General features: G+C 51.4%; 1 protein-coding gene across 1 annotated transcript in view; it reads right to left on the bottom strand.

The window, feature by feature from the left end:
• The window catches only part of BAIAP2L1 (BAR/IMD domain containing adaptor protein 2 like 1), an 80,818-nt gene extending 56,966 nt beyond the window's left edge, over positions 1–23,852 (bottom strand). The window contains exon 1 of the mRNA XM_062180657.1: positions 23,605–23,852. Within this exon, the coding sequence (XP_062036641.1) occupies positions 23,605–23,655 (51 nt within the window). The 5' untranslated portion in view covers positions 23,656–23,852. The remainder of the gene's footprint in view (positions 1–23,604) is intronic.
• Positions 23,853–24,974: the final 1,122 nt, after the last annotated feature.

Below are 24,974 nucleotides of genomic sequence, written 5' to 3'. Positions count from 1 at the left end.
TAAGCTTTTTGCCAACTGATGTTTCCTTTTAGGCTTCTTTTGCAGGTTTTTTGATCTTTAATTCCTTTGCCATCATTTTACATGTTCTCAAAAGGAAGAAAAGAAACACGCATGGGGTGACTGCCACACCTCACTGGAAGGCCACTCATTTAGCAGGACTGGAGCCAGACGGCTGTGCCCAGACTGTTTACAACCAGCGGCCCTTCAGCCACCCTCTGCAGGACGGCGCAGTGGGTACCTGCAGCAGCAGCTGTCTGTCCTGTCTCCTCAGATCCCTTCGCTGTCGTCTTCTTTAACTCCTATTTGGAAAATAATCGAGTTCCCACGCAGCTCTCCCCAGCACCTCCCATCCGCACCTTATCAGACCCAGGAAGCAGATGCCCTCCCTTGGATTTTATCAGTTTTTATTTTACTGTTTGTTTCCATGACACCGTATCACATGCACAGACTGGCACAGCCCTCTCCCCAGGCCATCCGTCAACATCCAGGAAGTCCTTGTGCTGCTCCTCACAGGCACACCCTCCTATCCCCACCTCTGGCAATCTCCAAGCTCGTCCAGTCTCAGTCCCTGTGAGACTGATTGTGAACACGAATCACACGGGGCCCAACCTTCTGAGACCGACTCACTCGACACAGCACGTGTGCAGCCACAGCCTATCCCCCTTCCTGGCTCGTCATATTCCACGGTGTGGCTGCATCACAGTTCCTCCACTCACCCGCCGAAGAACATCTGGGCTGCTTCCAGCCATTCGCTACTCCAAACAGAGCTGATAGGGACAACCGTGTCCTGGTCTTTGTGTGAACATAAGTTTTCATATCTTAAGATAAACACCCAGAGTCCAACTGCTGCGACATATGGTATGTGTACGTTCCACTTTGTGAGGCACAGCCACACCTTTTTCCAGAGTAGCTGAAATTTTGCATTCCCATCAGCAGTCTTTCAAGATTACAGCAATTTTACAGATCTAGCAACTTCACTATAAAACCTTCTAATTAAAAGGTAAAACTATTTTAAAGTTATCGTCTTTGAAATCTTTTACTAGTCCTGTGACACTGAGTCCAGATGGTACAAGCATTAGGCAACCGACACAGCATACAGCACAGAGAAGCACAGATCCACTCTGGAACACTGCTCTAACCCAAACAACAGGAAGGTATAATTTAATTTCTTGGCCGGCACCATGGCTTAACAGGCTAATCCTCCGCCTTGCGGTGCCGGCACACCGGGTTCTAGTCCCAGTTGGGGCACCGGATTCTATCCTGGTTGCCCCTCTTCCAGGCCAGCTCTCTGCTATGGCCCGGGAGTGCAGTGGAGGATGGCCCAGGTCCTTGGGCCCTGCACCCCATGGGAGACCAGGAGAAGCACCTGGCTCCTGGCTTCGGATCAGTGAGATGTGCCGGCAGCAGTGACCATTGGAGGGTGAACCAACGGCAAAAAGGAAGACCTTTCTCTCTGTCTCTCTCTCTCTCACTATCCACTCTGCCTGTCCAAAAAAAAAAAAAAAAAAAAAAATTTTCTTGCTCTAATTCAAATGTTCTCTTCTAACTCCAACATCTTGAAATACCAAAAATGAGAGAATGATGAGAACTTCCAAAGTTAATATCAAACACAAGGCACTACCTACAAGAGTCTATCGAAGAAACGAAGTTCAAGACTTGAGACTACAATCAGCTTCAGAGGAAACCACACAAGAGCTGTTACATTTGAAAACTTGGACATGGATACTTCAAAAAAAAAATTTATTTTATTATTTAGGTTCAGCTACACAAATTTTCCCTCCTAAAAGTTTTGCCACTTTAAGCAGTGGAAAACCCATTTCTAGACTGGCTCTAAGCCATTAATGTAATTATTTTAGCTGAAGTACATGTTATTTTTAAACCCAGGAACAAAAAAGCAAAGCAGCCCTGGTCTTCCCCGATCTGTAAGGTGTTGCAGTCCCAATGGGTGCACTTGGAAACTGAACTGGCCTCATGGCTTGGGGGAGGCCAAGGGGTCGGGTCAGAGGCCACTGCTCTGGCCAGGCTTGCTAAACTCAGACTGTCACATAGTCTGCAAAATTTGGAGTCGTCAACAATACAGACTCAATATAAGTCTGGCACTAAAAAATAAAAGGCTGCAGATTATTCCAAGTGTATCTTAGAGTGAACAGAAAATAGGTAAGCACTATTTTGACACAAAAAAAAGTAACAAAAGCTTAGGATACAGAGCTAGCAGTTACCCCCGCCTGGCCAAGAGGACAATTTGCCAAACCACTTCAACCAGCTAGAGTTTCGCTTCCCATCAGGGAAAAGTACGGATAGCCACGGCTACAGGATAAAGTCTCAGCTAACAGACTGGCAATACCACTGCCATACTTTACGTGAACAGGACTGGATTCTACTGCAAAAGTTCAGCAGCCCCGGACAGTCAGTGGTCAGCAGTTCTGCACAACACACGAGGAAGCAGCCACAGTCACTGTCCACCAGGTTCCCAGCTGGTCAGCTCATCCCAGCCATGTCCCCTGCCTCCTATAAAGTTTCAGATCCTAATTCTAACAGCAGTCACACAATCCAAAGATGGCTTCTAACTTCCTTAGCATTTAAACTTTTTGGGGTCATTTTTGAATATTACCTTTGCCCATTCAGAACTACCCATAAATCAACTGTGCATAATTAATAAATTAATTCAATTGTGGCAAGGCCTGACAGCCAACCCAAGCAAACTTTAAGTTTCTTTTTTTTTTTTTTTCTTGACAGGCAGAGTTAGACAGTGAGAGAGAGAGACAGTGAGAAAGGTCTTCCTTCCATTGGTTCACCCCCCAAATGGCCATTACGGCCAGCGCTGCACCGATCTAAAGCCAGGAGCTAGGTGCTTCCTCCTGGTCTCCCATGCGGGTGCAGGTCCCATTCACTTGGGCCATCCTCCACAGCCTTCCTGGGCCACAGCAGAGAGCTGGACTGGAAGAGGAGCAACTGGGACAGAATCTGGCGCCCCAACCAGGACTAGAACCTGGGGTGCCGGTGCTGAAGGTGGAGGATTAGCCTAGTGAGCTGTAGCGCTGGCTGAACTTTAAATTTCTTAAGAATTTTTCTTCTCATTTCTTTTTCCAGTTCTAAACAGGAGCAAGAACAAGATATTTGATATTTTGGTAGTTTTTCTGTTTAAAAAGTGAATAGAGGGGGGCTGGAGCTATGGCACAGCAGGAAAAGCTACCACCTGCAGTGCCAGCATCCTATATGGGCACTGGTTCAAGTCCCAGCTGCTCCACTTCTGATCTGGCTCCCTGCCAATGTGACTGGGAAAGTAGCAGAAGATAGCTGAAGTCCTTGGACCCCTTCAGCCATGTGGGAGACCTGGAAGAAGCTCCAGGCTCCTGACTTTGGATCGGCCCAGCTCCTGCCACTGTGGCCATTTGGAGAGTGAACTAACGGATGGAAGACCTCTCTCTCTCTTTCTGCCACTCTGCCTTTCAAAATAAATAAATAAATTTTAAAAAGTGAAGAGGGGCAGCATTGTGGTGTAGCAGGTAAATCTGCCTCTTGAGACACTGGCATCCCAAGTGAGTGCTGGTTTGAGTCCTTGCTGTTCCACTACATGGCCCAAGTGTTTGGGTCCCTGGTACCCACATGGGAGAATCAATAAAGCTCCTGACTTTGGCCTGGTCCAGCGCTGGCTGTTGAGGCCATCTGGGGAGTGAAACAGCACATGCAAGATCTCTCTCTTTCAATATATATATATATATATATATATATATATTTTTTTTTTTTTTGATGGAGGTAGGTGGCATGGCGGTGAAGCCTCTGCTTGACATGCTCACATTCCCCATGGGCGTGCCTGAGTCTGAGTCCTGGCTGATTCAAATTCCAGCTTCTGTTACTAAGCAACCCGAGAGGCAGCAGATGATGGCTCACATGCTTGGGTTCCTGCCACCCACACGAAGACCCAGACTGAGTTCCAGGCTCCTGGCTTCAGCCGGGCCCAGACCTGGCTGTAACAGGCATTTGGGGAGTGAACCAGTGGATGGAAGAACTCTGTCTCGGACTTTCTCTGCCCTTCAAGTAAGCCAAAACAACCTTTTAAGTGTAATAATTACACAGGATAAGCTTTCAAGGTTAAGAATCTCTAAGCAGAGAGTTCTGGAACTTGACTCGGGTAATGTACATGTCCTGTCTATACAGTGCTCAAACTAAGCAGGGCACATTCCCAAGGCAGGTGGTGAGTTATCTGTCCCAAGGAGTCACTTAGGACACTTCTAGACACATGTGATTGTTAGAAAATCTTGCTTCATCCTTGAGTGCCGCTGGAAGCTGCAGTTCCTGGAGGAGCCTCACCAACACCGACCACCTCCTCTGCCTTTAGGGAAAGTATTTTAAGGAAACTTGGCAAAGAGGCAGCTCCTTGCAGGCTATCAGATGGTCACAAATCACACTGTTCACATCTGTAATGAAGGTGGAGCCCAGGCCAGGAAAAGAAAAAGACAACGAGACATCTCTGAACTGCAACGCTGGATCAGAAACACTCATTCCAATACATAAACACAAAATGCTCCCTTGTCATCTGTACGAGCCATCACACAAGGCACTTCCAAATACTCATGGCCAGCGCCGCGGATCACTTGGCTAATCCTACACCTGCAGCGCCGGTACCCCGGGTTCTAGTCCCGGTCGGGGTGCCGGATTCTGTCCCGGTTGCCCCTCTTCCAGGCCAGCTCTCTGCTGTGGCCTGGGAAGGCAGTGGAGGATGGCCCAAGTGTTTGGGCCCTGCACCTGCATGGGAGACCGGGAGAAAGCACCTGGCTTCTGGCTTCAGATTGGCGCAGCGCGCCGGCCTTAGTGGCCATTTAGGGGGTGAACCAATGGAAAGGAAGACCTTTCTCTCAGTCTAACTCTGCCTGTCAAAAAAAAAAAAAAAAAAAAGAAAGAAAGAAATATTTATGAAAAACCAAATTAAAGTATTTTTATTTTGGTGCAAAACGTTATTTAAGTGACAGAGAAGCGGAACTGCCATCTGCTGGTTCAGTCCCCAGTGCCCAGCACGGCTGGCAGTGGACTGCGCTAGGCCAGAGCTGGAGCCAGGAACGCTGTCCAGGTCTCCCACATGGGTGGCAACCATAAGCCACTGTGTGCTGCCTCGCAGGGTCTGCGTTAGCAAGAAGCTGGAGTCAGGGGCCAGAGCCAGGTGTGGCGCGGAACCTGGGTGTCCCAAGCGGCGTCTTAACCATGAGCTAAACGCCTGCCCCAGTGCAAAACAATTCTGAAACCCATGCACACTGCGGGTGCGTTTATTATGAAAAATGCTGTGCGTATCAACTTTTGTGGCGCTAAAGCGAAACTTCTAATCCCATTTTTCCACCAGCTTTTGGAAGTACACTGTGTTGGGTGTGACTTTGTCTTCTACCTATTTGTGTTATCTAGAATTTGTAACATGCCCTACATCTGCAATGGGTCTGGGAGGTGTGGGCACGTGCTGTGCTAGACACTCCGGCTCTGAGTCCTTGGACAAACACGATCCCTCTGAGCCCCAATCTCTTCTCTAAAACGGCAATAAGGAGACTCTGTATGCTCCCCGCTCCCCCAGCACGGAGAGGACTGAACGAGACAACCTAATGCTCGGGAGTACCTCCGTGCTCGTCAGAGTACTTGACACTTGGCACACACTGGGCCCACTGTCCTCACTGATACTGCAAGAGAAAAGCTGACGGCTCTGCCCTTCCAACAGGCGAGCCTCCCGTCTGCACGTGCAGCTCCAGCTACCTCCACTTCGTCGGGACTGTGGAGAGCAAGGGGTCAGCCCCCACCTCCAAGTGTGAGGGTGCTGGGGAAAACAAAGCTGAGGGGCGCGTCTGCCCCACTCAGCTGACAGCGCCCCCCTCGTGTTTCCAGGCGAGACCCACTTTGACACGCGCAGGCCGCTCCTGTTTCTGGATGACAACAAGCAGCTCATCGCTTTTGCTCCCAATGCTGTGCTGGCTATCATCCTCATTTCACAGGTGACACACCAAAGCTCTGCTGTCCCTCGGGACGGCGAGAGGCGGAGTCAAGCCCCAGCAGTTTCCCAACCTGTGTGCTTGCCCCAAGGCCTCGGCAGTGCCTTCGCGTGCATTGTGAAATAAGGCGACAGCACGTTCACGGGGTCAGAGCACCACGTCAGCGTGGGAGGTCATGGGACTCTGCCTGGCTGTTTTCTCTTCCGAGGTGTTATCTGACTTCTGATGTCTGATGACTAGTTCATCTAAGATGTTCTAATGACATGGACCGATTCACCCTGGACACACTAATTGCTGGCCCTCCTTCTCTTTCTCTCTTAAAAAAAAAAGGCGGGGGGCGGGGGGCGGAGTGAGGCGGGAGAAGACAAAGAATCCACAACAGCAGGAAGTCTCCCACAAAAACGTTAAAACTGTCACACTGGTTCCTTTTGCTAGAAAGGTACGCAAACACCAGGCAGAACAGCAGGATACTCGGCCACCTCATCCAAGCCTCACAGCTCGCTTCTCCTCCCCAGGGGAAGCTGGGAGAGCTGCTAATTAAGACGGACATAAACTCTGACCTGCACTTTATACTTTTACACACACGGTCATGATGCTGTGTTTTAAAGTATATATACATGTATTTAAATGGTATCATAGAATACATTTCACTCTTCTCTCTGCACTCAGCGTTAGGCTTCTGAGCCCTGTTCATCTGGACCCGCACCGAGTGCTCCTGTTTTTCTCTGTGGTTGCCCACTGTGGGAGGTAGTTTTAGGAGCATGACCTAAGGGGGCTACAGGGAAGGTGCCGTGTAGACAAGTTAACACCCACAGTCAGCTCTCCTCAATTACATGGATGGGGTCATCCAATCAGCTGAGAGGCCTTAAGACAAAGGGTTTCCCTGAGGAAAAGGACAATTTCTGGAAATGAACCTTTTTGTTTTCTATATAAATATACACACGTTCATCATACAAATACACTGCACTTTACCCAGCTATTCCTCTACTGAGCGGCATTTGGATGGCTCACAAGTGTTCATGAAAGCCAACTAAAAGGCATGTACCTGTCTCCTGCGCACACAGGCTAAGGGTTTACCTGCAAACAGCACTGCTGGCTGGCACACGCACACGTGACAGCCTTTCTGTTTGTCACTGTCAAACTTGAAGACAGTGGCTGCAGCAACTGATGCTCCCACCGGCGCTGCAGGAAAGTACTGCTTTACCTTGTCTTCCCCAACACTTGTATCGTCACACCTGTGCCCATTTGATAAGTAAAAAAAAAAAAAATGTAGCTTTGTAAAAGGTGTCTTAACTATTTCCCTTGTCAGGAGTAAAACAGTGCACACGACTGGACACAGCGAAGCAGGGGAAGACAATGCCAAGTGATCTCCTAGCATGCCACATTCCATAGTCTGAGCCTCACTTCTCACGGTCATCACAGAGAAACGTCACCTGTGACTTTTGTGCTCTCACCAGCGTGGCGAAAGGCACCATCCCCTGGGACTGAGACCTAGTTTCCTCCTGCGCTTGGGCTGTGGCCGGCTCTCCCAAAGCCCTGGGGGCTCCAGGCACGGTGACCTCAGCGACTCTGCACCTGCCGCTCCTGGAAACCCTTTGTACCCACGTCAGTCACAACTCCTGCGGACGTCTTCCTCGACCCTGTCACCCTGCTCTTCCCTCTCTCCTCTGTTCCTGGCTTCCCTTTCTTCTAAGTGCTCATCACGACCTCACACAGAATTACCTGTGCACTGTCTCCTTACGGAATTCGTGGCCAACGGCCTTCCCTTACCCACCTGTGCATCCCCTCACTGTGTCAGGGAGAGACTTGCGTGCTCACCTATTGAGCTCTGCCAGCTCCCCTGAGCTCACAGCTCAGACACAATGGCCCAGCGGGCCACTTAGCCATGACATCGAGCATGAGGCAATGGGGTAGCCGCTGGCAACTTCTTTAGCTCAAAGCAACAGCTCTGACCAAGGGCCCCGCCCGTCACCAACTAAGTCCCAACAGGCGTACAAAAAAACAGACAATGGCCAGCACTTTCTGTGTGAACGTTGCTTCCCTAGCCTATGGTTTTCCAAGTTGTCATTTAAATTACCTCTTAAGACCAGGCATTAACGTGGGTACAAAAGGTACCTTCTGGGGAGTAAACCAACATATGGGAGATCGCCATCTCTGTCTTTCAAATAAATATGTGTATGTGTGTGTGGTGTGTGTCCTTGTTAGAAACAACTCAAATGTCCATCAGCTGGTGAACGGCTGAACAAAACGTGGTCTGTTTATACAATGAAGTATTATTCAGGGATAAAAAGTACTGAAGTACTGATGCATACCACACACGATCTCCATTATGCTAAGTTACTCACAAAACACCGAGCATTGTCTGACCTCATTTATGTGAAAGTCCAGGACAGAAAAATCCAGACACAAATACATTAGCCAAGCACCAGGAGTCAGAACGAGGAGTGACATCAAATGGGCACCCAGCATCTTTTTGAGGTGACAGGTTACAAAATCAGACAAGTGATTGGATGACTTGGCAAATTCACTGGAAATCACTGTATCACACACTTAAAACAGTAAATTTTATGAGGCTGACGCTGTGGAGTAGCGGGTAAAGCCACCGCCTGCAGTGCCGGCATCCCATATGGGCGCCGGTTTGAGTCCTGGATACTCCACTTCCCATCCAGCTCTCTGCTGTGGCCTGGGAAAGCAGTGGAAGATGGCCCAAGTCCTTGGGCCCCTGCACCCGCGTGGGAGAGCCCGAGGAAGCTCCTGGATCCCAGCTTCTGATCGGGCGCAGCTCCGGCCGTTGCGGCCAACTGGGGAGTAAACCAGCAGATAGAAGATCTCTCTCAGCCTCTCCTTCTCTCTGTAATTCTGACTTTCAAATAAATCTTTTATATAAAAAAAAGTAAATTTTATGATAGGAGGGTATTTCAAAATGCACATGGAAAAATGGAATTAAAAGTTTATTTTTGTGTGGAAAACTATGGAAGTCCATGTCATTTTTCCATAACAGCCATTTTTCATGAACTTTATGAAGACTTGTGTACCTTCATAAATAAATTAAACCTCAACAATGTTTTTATTTTTAAAGATTTATTCATTTATTTGAAAGGCAGAGGCAGGGGCGGTGGTTCACTCCCCAGAAGGAGCGAGCTGGGCCAATCTGAAGCCAGGAGCCAGGAGCTTCCTCCAGGTCTCCCAAGTGGGTGCAGGGGACCAAGGACTTGGGTCATCTTCCACTGCTTTCCCAGGCCATTAGCAGGCAGCTGGATTGGAAGTAGAGTGGCTGGGACTCATATCAGATGCCAGCACTGCAGGTGGTGGCCTTACCTGCTACGCCACAGCACTGGCCCCAATGTTTTTATTTTTTTAAGGAATCAACAGCAATAGGCCAGCACTGTGGCTCATTTGGCTAATCCTCTGCCTGCGGCGCCAGCACACTGGGTTCTAGTTGAGTGCCGAGTACTAGTCCCAGTTGCTCCTCTTCCAGTCCAGCTCTCTGCTGTGGCCCAGGGGGGCAGTGGAGGATGGCCCAGGTGCTTGGGTCCCTGCACGTGCATGAGAGACAGGGAGGAAGTACCCGGTTCCTGGCTTTGGATCAGTGCAGCACCAGCCGTAGCGGCCATTAGGGGAGTGAACCAACGGAAGCAAGACCTTTCTCTCTCTCTCTAACTCTACCTGTCAAATTAAAAAAAAGAAAAGAAAACCAGCAATAACGAAAACCCTTGACTCTTGTTACATCCCAGTCTGCCAAAGCCTTAGGACTCACATCCCTAATGCATGAGATGGTCACAGAGTTGTGCGGGTTTGCCCGTTCCCAGGTCTTTCCTAACCAGCCTGTCCCCAGGGGAGCCAGGCATCTGCTGTCCGATGTGAACACGGGGCTGGGCCACCAGGGACAGTGCTCCTGGCCTGCAGAGCGCTTATGCCCACAGAGCAGTCTGCAGCACTGCCCCTCCCAGGGTGAAAATCAATTTGAGCCATTAGTAGGAAACTATAACCCATCTACTCTGAGAAATCTTCTGCTGGGTTAGAGCTGCCTTTCCAGCCAGGATGGCAAATGTTCCCCCAGACAGAGACCCTTACGGTGCCCTTCAAGGAGGCGGCTTCGCGATCTTCACCCCACGGAGAAGGCCCTCTGCAGAGCTTCCACGGTGACTGCTTCATTGTTCGCCCTGCACTGTCCCCTGCTTTATCCATAATCCAGGGTTTGTTTTATACGGGATGATTTCTGCAGAAGTGTTCTTGAGGGTGCAGAAGGCACGCTGGAGAGGGAGCTGAGAAGCCCGCAGGCTTCCGCGACTCCATCCTTGACGTCGAGGCTAGGGTCGGTGACACAGAGGGACGGACCAGCCTTGGGGCGCCGCGAGGCTTTTTCACAGAGCCCTGGAGCACCTGGTGGAGCCCGAGCCACCTGAGAACCAGCCAAGTGATCAAGGCCAGTGCAGTCACCCAGGGAGACACGTGGGGCACCACCAAGCGTGGTCTCTTAGCCACCACTTCTTCCTCCACTGCTTAAAGAAACAGGTTTTTGCAACAGACTCCCTCCTCACGCAGGCAGCAAGAATTACTGTGAAACTAAAGCCCCGAGAACAGTAAGACCTCCACCCACGGGGGATGTTCCCCGAGTGCTTGCACCTTTTGGACAAGAAAATTGAGTCCCCGATAAACTAGTGTAAAAACCTAGGTTCTTCAACTGTTATTTAAAAAACAATAATAATATGGAGGGAGAACCACATACAGGCATTCTGAGTTCATGACCATCTCATAGAATAACCTGGAAAAAAAAAAAGAAACCAGCCATGTGAACCCAGCTCAAGACTAGAAAATTTCATGATTTTTAAAATACTAAACAAAAGCTGTACATTTGTCTGTGGATGAAATTGTTTGAAATGATTGTTTCTTGTAGCTGAAGTGCAGACAGTGACACTGGGCTTAAGGTCATCCGACAGCAGATGCAAAAGCTCTACAGTTACACACATTTCTTGGCAGTGCTGAAAAAGTCTTCAGGGTTGAAACCGCAGGCATTCCTGGCCTGCGATTAGCAAGCCGACAGACTGGGAGTGAGGTCTGGCCCACGATGGCCTCCACGGGGCAGGAGATTATGAGACCCCGCCCCAGAAATCAAGCGACGTTTAGACTCTGAACTTCAGAGGAAATAGTACCTGTTGGATTGAAATAAAAACCACTTCTTGAGATTCCAGCTGTTATACATTTTTGCATGGTTTGTGGAGGCCTCTGCTCTTATCTGAAAGAATGGGAACACAATCCTTCCTGTTCTAGGCCCAGTATCAGTGTGATGGCCACGTCACACAGCTTTAGGTTAAAAGTGATGCAACCAGAATCTGAATGTGTGTGTGTATTTTTGTTGGTGGTGGTGTTTCCTTCTTTGTGTGTGTCAGAGAGAGAGAGAGAGGGGGGACGGAGGGAAGATGAATGGATGCGTATGTAACACTGTGTACTTAGGTTTCACTCCAGTAACTGCAAACTCCTCTCCTGTGGGCCTTTGAAGCAACGAAAGGAAACATTTGTGCTCCTTGCTTCCATGCCTACACAGATACAGGGTGCCCACCTCCATGCTGGACCTACCACAAGGAGAGTGCGGCAGTCCTGGAGAACACGCGGTCTAACAGAGAGCTGGGTACACAAAACACCAAGGCAATGCAGGCTGGTGTGCAGACAACAAGAAATACATTTTTAGCATTTCTTGAGTATCACGTAGAGATAACTGTCACAGACAAACGGCACATAGGAAGGAAACCGTACTTGATTAGTCAGTGGGTTTAAGAGAGCTGCTGACAGAGACACACTGTGAAGGCTGTGGAGCACGCCGTACTGCTCAGTGAAGTGTTCTTGCCTGCCTGGTTATCGCTGTTAAAAGGTGTGTCCCGGGATAAAAAGCAAACAACGAATTTACAGGAAAGGTCGGCCCAGGAGCTAGGCTGACTCTGTTTGGAAGCGGCCCCAAGCAGTTCCCAGGCACGCGGTCAAAGGACACTGGCTTCACACAGCAGGTGATTCTGGAGAGCTGGGCCACTCCGCTCCTCACAAGCCAGCCCTTCCCATCTGATAAAGATTGCTCGAAAGCCCCCAAATCATTGAAAAATAGTCCAAGTTCTTTACTTACACTTCCCAGGTTAAGTACCAGGAAGAGAAGTAAAAATTTCTAATGCATGTCATTTTTCTCCCATGTATCCCGCTTTCCAGAGCCATCTCACAGACGGCCTGCAACACCCTTCTCCAACTCCACCTGCCTAGGCACCGACTCTTTCTCCTCTCTTCCCAGGTTGAAACTCCCAGGAACTGAAATGGCAAAGGCAGGGCCCTCTGGGACAAGGTCAAGGGAGACCATCGGTGCCCCAGGGTGGGCCACGGTGGAGGGAGGCTGGAGATCCTCCAAGGCTGGCTTGGGTGTCCCCAAGCTATCGAGTCTGGAGAGGCACAGGCCACTTGTCTTTTCTCCGGTCTGGGTCTCAGTAGCGACCACAGTGCTTGGCACAGCTGTGCTGCTTGAGAAAGCAGATGGAGAAAGCATGAACGCCGGCAGGAAGTTTGGCAATGAATGACCTCACGGTGCTTGGGTCAGGACACCTGTTTTCACGGGGGCTTCCCAATCCTGCTGGCTGAGGGGAGGTGATGATTTGAGTCCCAAGTATGTGATAAGTACACAACTTCGGTTACCTACCCCACAAGTATCTCCCGGTATTTACGACATTACCACCAAGACGAGGGATTAAAAACTCTCAAGGAGCATACGGCTCATAGAGGGAAAGAAAACTATGTGCCAGTCATTTCAACACAATTAAATATTTACTCAGCTCCACCTCTGTGTCAGTCACTCTTCTAGATACTGAAGACAGCAGTAAACACAACAGAAGAAAATCAATGTCCGTGTGCGGTTTATGGTCCAGTAAACACATGCCACTCCGAGCCCCAGCCAACACTACCGCGGCACCTACTATGGGCCAGAAACCGTCCTCAGAGCTTTCAAGTTGTAGCACCTCAGGAGGCAGGTGTTGTCACTAGCCGATTAGCAGAGGAAACCAATGCCCAAGGTCAAGGAGGAACACACTAGCAGGCACACACGCCAACCTGGAGCGACATGACACTAGCAGGCACACACGCCAACCTGGAGTGACATGACACTAGCAGGCACACACGCACCAATCTGGGGTGACATGACACTAGCAGGCACACACGCACCAATCTGGGGTGACATGACACTAGCAGGCACACACACACCAATCTGGAGCGACATGACACTAGCAGGCACACGCCAACCTGGAGCGACATGACACTAGCAGGCACACACGCCAACCTGGAGCGACATGACACTAGCAGGCACACACGCACCAATCTGGGGTGACATGACACTAGCAGGCACACACGCACCAATCTGGGGTGACATGACACTAGCAGGCACACACGCACCAATCTGGGGTGACATGACACTAGCAGGCACACGCACCAATCTGGGGTGACATGACACTAGCAGGCACACACGCCAACCTGGAGTGACATGACACTAGCAGGCACACACGCACCAATCTGGGGTGACATGACACTAGCAGGCACACACGCACCAATCTGGGGTGACATGACACTAGCAGGCACACACACGCCAACCTGGAGCGACATGACACTAGCAGGCACACACACACCAATCTGGAGCGACATGACACTAGCAGGCACACACCCCAATCTGGGGTGACATGACACTAGCAGGCACACACGCACCAATCTGGGGTGACATGACACTAGCAGGCACACACGCACCAATCTGGGGTGACATGACACTAGCAGGCACACACCCCAATCTGGTATAACAGATAATGATATAACATTAGCAGGTACACGCACCAATCTGGGGTAAGGCAAAGGATGGGTTGGTTAGTGGGACGTCTTCTCAAACAACACAGAAGCTGGACTGAGTTCTAACAAGAACAGGTCTTGCACAGGAAAAGCACGTTACACTTAGAAATACACTGAGCTGTCAGAAACAGCTGCCATCCTGCACCTCAAACTGCTCAAAGACGAAGCCCACCTGCAGCGGTACACACATCATGTGGCCAGTGAGAACCATCAAAGCTTAAGAGAAAAATCGCAGCATTCCAGTATAAGGAATCATCGTTGTAAGTTTTCTTATTTGTCACTGGAGTTTTATTTTTAAATGTATTTTTTAGTTATTGGAAAGGCAGAACAGAGAGAAACAGAGAGAATCTATCTGCTGGTTCTCTACTCAAGTAGCAGAGGTGGGCCAGGCCAAGTGGGGAACCTTCTCTAGGTCTGCCTCAGGGTGGGCAGGGACTCATCCCCTGCGGCCTCCTGGACGCTGACTCGCACCTCAGCAGGACTCCATCCCGGGCACTCAATGGGGCAGCTCAGCCTGCACCGCACCGCACCGCACCGCACCTGCCCCACTTAGTTTCACAGGGGAAACTGACTGATCGGTCTATTAACTCAAGTCTCAGGCACCTGCCTGTGACAGGCACATGCAGGTGACACGGCTGTCTCCTGCGCCAGTCTCCTAGCCCCAAACACAGCCTGTGGTTGTCCTGCACTGCAACGGTGGCTGGTAGCTGGATTTGCTACCAAGACCTGCTCTGACCTTCACCCAAGCCTCTGCATGTTTATTCTAGGCAATGTGTCCTAATGAGCCGAACGTCCCCCTGACTTCTGACAGGCTGTTCGTACTTCTTTGTCTTCAAGGACACAGCTGCACTTTGAAAAGGATCAGCTACTTGCAATGTCAGGCCCAAGATGGGTTAAAGAGCTTCCCGCACTGGAATTCGAGTGTTTTCCATTTTGTTGAGCTAATTTTCTGTTGCATTTGTAGTCTTGGGTTAGTAAATGTTAAAAATGTACTCCCAGGGCCAGTGCCGTGGCATAGTAGGTTGATCCACCTCCGCCTGCGGGGCCGACATCCCATATGGGTGCCGGCTCTAGTCCCTGCTGCCCCTCTTCAGGTCCAGCTCTCTGCTGTGGCCTGGGAGGGCAGTAGATGATAGCCCAAGTCCTTGGGTCCCTGCACCCACATAGGAGACCGGGAAGAGATGCCTGGCTCCTGGCTTCGGATCAGCGCAACTCCGGCCATTGCGGCCATTTGGGGAGTGAGCCAATAGAGGGAGGATCTTTCTGTCTCTCCCTCTCACTGTCTGTAACTCTAACCCTCAAATAAAATAAATAAAATCTTTAAAAAAAAAAAAGGTACTCCCAGACTTGATAATTAAGAAACTGTAAGGGCCAGCACTGTGCCGTAGCGGGTGAAGCCGCTGCCTGTAGTGCCAGCGTCCCACATGGGCGCCAGTTCGAGTCCTGGCTGCCCACTTCCAATCCAGCTCTCTGCTGTGGCCTGGGAGATCCGTGCAGGACGGCCTGGCTTTGGACTGGTGAAATGGTCGCTGCAGCCAACTGGGGAGTGAACCAGCGGCTGGAAGACCTCTCTCTCTCTCTGCCTCTCCTCTCTCTGTGTAAGTGACTTTAAATAAATAAATCTAAAGAAAAAAAACTGTAAGATTTACCTTTAAAAGGTTAACTTACAACACAGAATTATAAAAAGGCAAACTTTAGTAGTTGTTAAAGCTTTTTACCCTTAGGCTGGCGCCGCAGCTTCACTAGGCTAATCCTCCGCCTGTGGCGCAGGCACCCCGGGTTCTAGTCCTGGTCGGGGCGCCGGATTCTCTTCCGGTTGCCCCTCTTCCAGGCCAGCTCTCTGCTGTGGCCCGGGAGTACAGTGGAGGATGGCACCCGCATGGGAGTCCAGGGGAAGCACCTGGCTCCTGGCTTCGGATCAGCGTGGTGCGCCGGCTGCAGCGGCCATTAGGGGGTGAACAACGGCAAAGGAAGACCTTTCTCTCTAACTCTGCCTGTCAAAAAAAGAGAAAGCTTTTTACCCAATGAAATGGAAAATACATACATCATTTCTACTTCTTCCAGGTAAAACATTATAAAAGTAACCCATTCACAGAAAAGAAAAACAAAGTAAACAATGCAAAAGGTGGAGAGGAGAGCAGGCAGTCCCCATCTCCCTCCTGCCGGCAGGTAACCACAGCCAGCTTGATACTCTCCCTGCAGGACATGCTAGGGCTTAGGAATGTTTTAGCCTCCCAAGTACCACATAAACAAACAGTTCGGACAACCTAACTAGTCTCCCAGCTCCTGCTCCCAGCTCCAGGAGGCTGTGCACATGGCTCAGACCAGACCTCCGAGTGGCGCCACATTCATGTATTTTACTCCACACATTCTGCTAAGGCTTGTTTATTTTTGATTTTTGAAAGAGAAACTGGCAACATTTTATCTCATTCGCAGCGGCCTCACCTTTATCACAAAGGTTTCAGGCAGCTGTTAGCAATCAGAACAGTCAGGCACTAAAACAGCCATAAACCAGGAAGAGACTCAAGGTCAGGAAAACGGTAAGCATAAAATCAAGGTTGGGCAAAATAAGGAGGGAAGCACTTGGGTCTGTCCTTACTCTGTTCTAAGTTCATGGAGAAAATCGAGAGAGAGAGAGAGAGAGGGAGTGAGGGAGGGAATATATATATATATGCATGTGCGTGCACACACATCTTCCACAGGGCATAAAAAGAGGTGCTCTTACAAGATCTACTTAACTGGTCAGAGTCTGGAGAAAGGCTGCCTTCGTACAACACAGATCATAGCATCATTTGGTGCACTTGTTGATGATTCAAAAAGTTCACGGAAAGTGGAATCAAAAGGTAGACTTTATTTTGGTGCAAAAAAAAACTCTGGAGCTGTATTGTATTCTGGGGGGAATTTTGTAATGTGGAACAATTAGGATTTAAAATGTACCTAGTAGGAGCAGACATTTAGCTAGTGGTTAAGGTGCCCATGTCCCCGACGGGAGAGCCTGGGCTTGCTCCCTGGCCACTGACTGCAGCCTACTGCTAATGCAGACCCTGGACGGCTCAAGCAGCTGGGTTCCTGTCACCACGTGGGAGACCTGGGCTGAACTCCCACCTCCTGCTCTGGTGCAGCCCTAGCTACAGCAGTCATCCGGGGAGTAAACCAGCAGATGGGAGTGTTCACTCTCTCTCTCCCTCGCTCGAATAAATAAATTAGAAAAATAAAACGGGCTGATCCTTTGATCCGCAGCTTCGCTAGGTATTTTGCATCATGGGTTTGGGCAAAGCTTTTACCTGCAATGATACCCACACTACAGCGCCGTCAGAGCAAAGAACTGGCAAGGATGCGTCCACACACATCGTGATGGAGAACGGAGTGCCGTGGCGTCACAGAACGACGAAGCACAGAACAGTGGCACGGAAGTGAGCACCGCAGGACACAGGCTGCAGCAATGAGCGCGTCCTCTCTGGGTGGTGGGACGCTGGGTGTTATTTCCAGTGTATGTTTTCATAGATTTGGGAAATACTACAGTACTAGCGAAAAATGTTTTCTTCTTTAAATATTTATTTATTTATTTGAAAGGCAGAGTTAGAGAGAGACATGAGATCTTCCACTGGCTGGTTTACTCTCCAAATGGTCGTAACGGCCGGGGCTGGGCTGGTCCAAAATCAGGAGCTTCATCCAGGTCCCCCACACGAGTACGTGGGCCCAAGGACTTGGCCATCCTCTACTACTTTCCCATGCATATTCGCAGGGAGCTGGATCACAAGTAGAGCAGCTGGGACTCAAACTGGAGCCCATATAGGATGTCAGCTCCATAGATGGAGGCTCTACCCTCAGAAGCACAGTGCCTGTCCCAGAGAAAAGGTTTTACACAAGCCTCCAAGATTAAATATGTGTAACAACATGTGAATGACTGTGGGAGAGGCTGGAAGGTTAATTCTGGGGACCTGTCCTCAAGCATGTTCAGTTATAATCCAACTGGGGGAAAAAGAAATCTTTTAGAAAATTCTAGTTTTGATTAAACTGTAACTCACTGACAGTCTTGTTTAAAACTAGCCTGTTGTGCCTTTAATGGTACAGTAGGCACATTTTCAAAAAAAAGTTACATTAAAAGACAGGGAAAGCTACTTTAATACTCAAGTAAGAGGAAAATTCAATTCACTGTAACTGCTTCAATAGGCTCAGCTATGCCCTCCACATCCCTCCATACCAAAACTCTGACGTGCTGAGCCCGGGGAACTTGACAGTCTAACAGACTGAAGTTTACGCTTTACTCTAGAGAGTGCACAACTCCACGTGCAGAGCCACACGCGCAGGATGCTGGCTGTCTTCTGAGGCGAAGAACCAAAGATCTCCCGCCGGGCCCCACGGAGGCTGCAGGTGTCCAGCAGAGAGAGTCCATCACCAGCAGGCCCAGGGCGGTTTTGTTTTGGCTCTAACTTAAATTTTTATTTGCACATACGTATGGAAAATAACAGCTGCTGGCAAGGTCTGGAGCGACCGGAACTCTCTGTAGGCTGCTGGTGGGAATGCCAGCTAGTGCTACCACTTTGGAAAACTGCCGGGGAGTTTCTAGCTACAGGAAAATGGTCAGATACACCGCAGCCAGCAAATCCACTCCTATGTGTATGCCCAGGAAAAACGGGCGCCCAGGCTGTCCACACCCATACTAGAATGCTCCCAGGGCTCTGTCCACGGCCTTCTGGAGCAGTGATTCAAATGCCCAACAAGTGGCTCGACTGTGATGTAGCTGCACAGTGGAACATGTCCTACAAGCAACAAGAATGAATGAACTACGACTGCTCCATCACCCGAGGTGTGTCCGACAAGCACCCTGGGTGAAAGATAAACAACGGGCTGGCACTGTAGCGCCAGGGGCTAAGCTGCCACCTGCAACACGAGCATCCCGTACGAGCACTGCTGAGTCCCAGCTGTTCCACTTCCGCTCCAGCTCCCTGCTAGTGTGCCTGGGAAAGTAGCAGAAGATGGCTCAAGTTCTTGGGCCCCTGCCACTCACGTGGGAGACCTGGATGGAGCCCCTAGCTCCTGGCTTTGGCCTGAATCAGCCCTAGCTGTTGCAACCACCTGGGGAGTTAACTAGGTTAGAAGATCTCTGTCTTGTCTCTTTCTCAACTCTACCTTTCAAATAAATAAATCTTTAAAAAGAACATGTATTCTGCTCCAAATTTATTAGAAAAAAAAAAAGCAGACAAAGCTAGGAGTTGGGAGAGTAGCCACCCTTGGAGCAGGTGTAGTGGATGGAAGGCAGCATGAAGGAACTTGGGGGCTGGTTACGGCCCACCTCTCGGTCGTGGTGCCAGTTACACAGGTGTGTTCGCTTTGTGACAATTTAGTGAGATCTATACACTTAAACGTTCCTTATGTATACTGTAGATCCACAGCGATTTACAATACAAATGTATTTCCATGTGTCAACAGATACTGTTTGTGCAGTTTTTATAACCTTTACTTTTTAACTGCAGAATAAATAGCTGTGTGGGATGTTAAAGAAAATAAAAATTCAATTTGTTGCAATTGCATGCACATTAGGATCCCTTGACAGTCTGTGTAAGGCCAAAAAACGAATGCCAAATACTGAAATAACGTCACAAATATAAACTCAAAGCACTTGAAGCTCCTAAACAGTGTCACTTGTCCAAGTGGTCCCAGTTTCCCAGGCTTCCCAGCAATGTGAAGATTCCAAAACCCCTTTCCAGTCAAGAAAGAAATGTTCAGGACAAGGAAAGCAGCCCATCGGTTGGCTTTATGTATCTTCATTTATCAGACTAAAAGTAAAGTACTGGGCTGTTCAGTTTAATATCCGGTATCTGGCGACCGTTCCTGCTGAGGCCTGGTACCTGATTCTCACTGGCGCCCACCCTTTTTAGCCCTCGTGGAGCCAAGGGCAAGCTGCCTGTGCCTCTGTAAACCCCATCTTATCTTGAGCACACCTGAAGTAGCAGCATTCCGGGAAAGGATGACGATAACAAGCTGCAAACGGCTACAGCGATAAACATACCTAAGACAGAGCTCTCAGAAGTGTTACTTGCTACACCTGTCATCACTGTCCACCCTGGAGCCAGCCACGCCAGACTTTCTCCTACACATCTCCCATTAAACCCGAGGTGAGCAAGGATAAAACCAGGGAACAAAACCCAATACCCACGCCCAGATTGCTTGCTCTACCTGATGAAAAAACAAATGCTCTTAATTTTCTTATTAAAAAGCTCATTTAAATCGTCCCAACGATGATGAATTCACAGAATGACCAAAAAAAAAAAAAAAAAAAAAAAAAAAAAAACCACTTCAGTGACATCTTAACTGTCCCAGTTATGAAAAGGTATACTAGCATAGTTTCTCATGGGCTGGCCCCTCGAAAACAAATTTGCCTGGAGGACTGGGTGCTGAGTGGCATGTGGACGCTGGGCACTCACAGGCCCAAGGCCTGTTTCTCAATCTAAGAATGACAAGCAAGCAAACAAAACACAGATCCCCGCCAAGCGCTGATGTCCATTTAGAATGAAGGGAAACTCTTTGCAAAGAGTCCAGGGAAGGAGCCCGGAGCCCAGCACAGGACACTGACCCCATAAACTGCACTCACGCAGTGACTACACAGGCCCACTCCATGCCAGGAACTGGACTGGGTGCTTGGAACCCAACAGAACAAAACCCTCCCTCTGCTGCAGTCCACTCTGGGGCCGGGTAGGTGGCAACAAACATGACATATGACATTGTGTGTTCTAAGGAAGTGCTGGGGGTGGAGACAAACAAGCTAAGGTCGGGTGGGGAGACAGAGGGAGTGGTCCGGAATTTTCGATAAGCATTGTTAGGGCCTCCTGGAGAAGGTGACATTCAGAGACCTGTGTCCCTTTGCCTTTCACTCACTGCTCTGCTGGGGCAGCCAGGTGATGACACCACACCCACTTCCTTAGACTTTAACAGTTGGAACTTCGAGGAAGGCTGTGGCTACCCTTAATTAAGGGGTTTTTTGAACTTTATTTCTTCCTCTACCACTAAAGCATGTACTCATCAGAAAACCATGCAAAAAAAAAAAAAAAAATCACAAGCAAGCTTTTGAGGGCAAATTATGAGCATACTATAGACCACAGTGTAGCAAAGGGGAGGGACCTTCGCGTGAACTCTGATTATCAACGGTCACAGTACTTGACATATTGGGGCCTATCGCCATGCCATTTGTTTGCCAAGTAGTAAAACACACATCCTGGGAGTGAGCACGGCCCCCCATGAATCATCTGTCAAGCATGCATCCGACAAAGCGCAGCAAATGCGAATGTGTACGTGTGAGGCTATCCGAGACTGACAGCAAAGGCTTACACTCCTTTATAATCCCTCCTTTTTCTCTAAGGAATTCAGTCCTTTATTCCAAAGCTGGAGAAATTTGAGTATTAAAAAAAAAAAAAACTCTAAACCCCTTCTGGCAAGTCATAAAGTCTCACTTGCAGGTGGCTTTTGTAATCGCAGCTGGTTAGGTTGTGTTTCTGGTAGTAAAATACTGTCGATTGCTGGGTAACACGAAGGAAGTTCCTTTTTAACACAGCTCCACGCACCCACACTGCCGGTGGATTTTTGCCATATTAACCATAAATCGCTTCCAGCTTTGATCACCGCAGGTGGGGGTGGGCAGGGAAGCGCCCAATGAGGTGGTGGTGGAAGGCTTTTCAGGCTTCCAAACACCTGTGAGCCCGTCAGCCCCATCACGGCTCAGGCAAGGGCTGGCAGCCTTGGCTTCGTTTCCCAGATTAAAGAAATGTGTCTGGTGCTCTGTTGGTTCTGATCCCAGCACCTCCACACACACAAAACTGTGACCCTAAAACATCGACGAGGAACCGGTGATTACACCCAGCTAACACTTAGCTTTCCGCACGCCTCCAAACACCTGGGAGCGCCAGGCACTAAGGCACGGATCTTCAGTGCGGGACAATCTTTCAAAACGCCAAAGCGATTCAGACCGTTGATGCTAACAAATACGAGTGACCAAAATGATCAAGTCTACACTGCCCGCCTCCTGTCCTCGTTCTCCGGGTAACGTGACATGACAGAGCGCTGGCTTTTGTGGCTGGAGTACAGCTCCTGCAAGGAGTCCTCACTAAAAGCAAAAGTCGGGAAGAGGTGGGAGAAGGAGCAAGGCGAGCGCTGACTATGACCGCCCCTCTCCAGCTGACCTCAGCTCCCAAGAGGAAGGTAAACACGCCGGGTGCCAGGAGGCGGTGGAGGGGAGGGCTCAGGGGTGCTCCCCTACTCCACAGGAGACCTGAACCCCGCCTCAAGTGTGCGAAGATCTGCACTCCCCAATCCCAGCTCTTCCTTAACTGACAGGCCACTGCTCCCCAAGTCTGACTCCAGGTGGGGGTGAGACCATTTTATGGAGCCACTTGGGCAGCAGCCCCACCTCCCGCCCCACTTCCTCAGGATTAAATATTAGCAACCTCAATACAAATAGAAGGGTTTAACCTTCAAATGTTTAAAGACTGCCCTCCATGTAAGAAATACACAAATAAGGGACAGCTTGTGGCCATAGCCGCCGGGCCCCAAAACAGGGCCGACCGTGTCCACCGCATCTACTCCAAGAGTATAATTCATATTGGAAGAAGGGAAATCTTTGGGACTTTAAAAGAGATTATGAAAGTATTTTCATCCTGTCTTTTTATTCTTATCCAGTAAAAGTCAATAAAGCCCTCTGATTTCAGGAACTCACTCCGACTTTGCAAACTCAGCTGTAGGGTTGGAAAAAAAAAATCTATCAAAATGGCCTTAAATTGCGGCTCCGGTTGAATTTCGAGAACTTTCAAGTCTCACGGCTTCAAGGAGCCTAGGCCGGATTAAAACAAAAGTTGTTTTGTATTCTATTAATAGTAGATGATTAAACACATCTCTTATTTCAACCGGAATTCATTTCTAAGTGCTTAAATTTACCAAACCGGCCGCTAAGCCTATGTCTGCGTCTGGGAAAAAAACCCTCTCTAACGCACGCACGTTCAGAGCCCGACCGACAACGCAGTGCTCCATCTCGGGGCGACTTTGCTAACACCTCGGGCACTCGCCGGCTCCCGGCCACGGGGGCCGCTCCAGGCTTCGCCCCCTCCCAGGGCCCGGGGCGCCTCCCCGCACGCTCGCCTCACCCGGTGGAAACCGGAGCCCGGCCCCTGGGTCTCGGAGGGCCGAAGCCCGGCGGCCCGGCCGGCTGGGTCTCGGCCGCCTCCGACTCCCGCAACCGCGGCGCGGGGCGGGTGGGGGAGGGGAGCGCGGGGCGGGCGCCCCAGCGGGCAGGACCCCCCCCCCGAGAAGCCCCCAGCTCCCCCCAGAGGGGACTCCCCAGGGACGGCTCGGCCAGGGCGCCCCAGCGGGCAGGACCCCCCCCAGAGAAGCCCCCAGCTCCCCGCAGAGGGGACTCCCCAGGGCAGGACCCCCCCCAGAGAAGCCCCCAGTTCCCCCCCTAGAGGGGGGACTCCCCAGGGACGGCGCGGGGCGGGCGCCCCAGCGGGCAGGACCCCCCCAGAGAAGCCCCCAGCTCCCCGCAGAGGGGACTCCCCAGGGCAGGACCCCCCCAGAGAAGCCCCCAGTTCCTCCCCTAGAGGGGGGACTCCCCAGAGACGGCGCGGCCCGGGCGCCCCAGCGGGCAGGACCCCCCCCAGAGAAGCCCCCAGCCCCCCCAGAGGGGACTCCCCAGGGACGGCTCGGCCCGGGCGCCCCCAGCCTCGGCGCCTCCCGGGGCCCCGAGGCCCCCAGCGACGCCCCCGCCCCGGGCCGCGGCCCCCAGCCTCACCCGGTAGGTGCTCTCCGTGAGCCGGTTCACCTCCTCGGGACCCCGCGACATGGCTGCAGCCGCCGGGCCGGCGAGCGCGGGACGACGCGGCGGCGCCTCGTGGTCTCCGGACTCCGGGCGGCGGGGGCGCCGGGGCGCGCCTGACGAGCCCTCGAGGGTCCGCAGCCGTCGGCCGGAGAGCGCCGCGGCGTCCGCAGCCCGCCAAGAACTGAGGAGAACGCCGCCCGACGCGGCCCGAGCGAGCGACACGGGCGGGACCGGGCGGCCCCACCTGAGACGCGCGCGGCGGGCGGGGTGGGCGTGGCCCGGCCCCCCCGACTGGGCGGGGCGGCGCCCCCTGAGGCCGCCTGCTGGGCGGGGCCTGGCGGCTCGGTGGACGGGACGGCCCAATCGGAGACCGCCGGAGGGGACCGCCCCCCGAAGGAGGCGGGCCGAGCCGGAGTGGGCGTGGCCCACGCCAGGCGGGTGCAGCGGGCGGGGCGGCTGAGGCGGCGCCGGCCGGAGGTGGGCGGGGCGGAGGTGAGCTGGCCTGAGGGGGCGGGGCCGCCCCACCTGAGGCGGACGGGGCGGGGCGGCCACAGCGCGCCCTCTCCTGGCGCGTCCAGGACCTGGGCCTGGTGTGAATCCTGCGGCTCCCAAGGGCCCGCATGGTTCCCCCAAGTCCGACCTCTTGGGGCAGCGGGGGGCGGGGGGTCCCATAGTCCCCAGGTGTACTTTTCTGTAGTTGAACCGCCCTTCCCCCTCGATGGCCCCCAAAAGTTGGAGGGAATCCCCAGGGCTGGGCCGTCAAAAAAAAAAAAAAAAAAAGAATAATCGCTGAGATCTGGTTACTGAACTTTCACTCAATGCCATTCAGGAGACGGTTATGGGATTTGATGACCAGCGGCAGGTTGTCACTCCCTGGGCAGGTGCAGGTGCGAGGCTCCAGGGCTCCCTGGTCCCTGCCCCACCCCTGCCTCCCCCACACCCAGGGGTGAGGCAGCTGCTGTCCCGGGGCCGTCCCAGGTTGTACACCAAGGGCGGAGGTGGCCAGACCCTGGGGGTCCAGAATGGCTTCTCCCCCAGGGAGCTCCTGCCTGGGCTTAGGTTCCTGAAAGCGGCTGTCTCTGCCTGCAGTCGCTGGGTCTGTTGTGAGCAGTTGGGCCGAGAGCCCGTCCACGCTGCTCCAGTGATAAAGTTCATTAGGGAATGCACACAGAGACAGTGTGTGGCTCGTGGGAACGGCGAGAGAGAGTGAGAAGCCACTGGACTTAGGACGGACACAGCCACGTGCACACTGGGGAGTCTTATCGGGTTTCGCAAACCCTAAGGCAGGCAATGCTGGGGAACCGGAATGTTGTGTGTCCCCGGGTTTCAGGCCACTGCGGTGA

Source organism: Lepus europaeus, chromosome 21, assembly GCF_033115175.1.
Source record: "Lepus europaeus isolate LE1 chromosome 21, mLepTim1.pri, whole genome shotgun sequence".
NCBI lineage: Eukaryota > Metazoa > Chordata > Mammalia > Lagomorpha > Leporidae > Lepus > Lepus europaeus.
The sequence above is the reverse complement of the archived record's forward strand: the minus strand, read 5'-3'. Positions and strand labels throughout refer to the sequence as shown.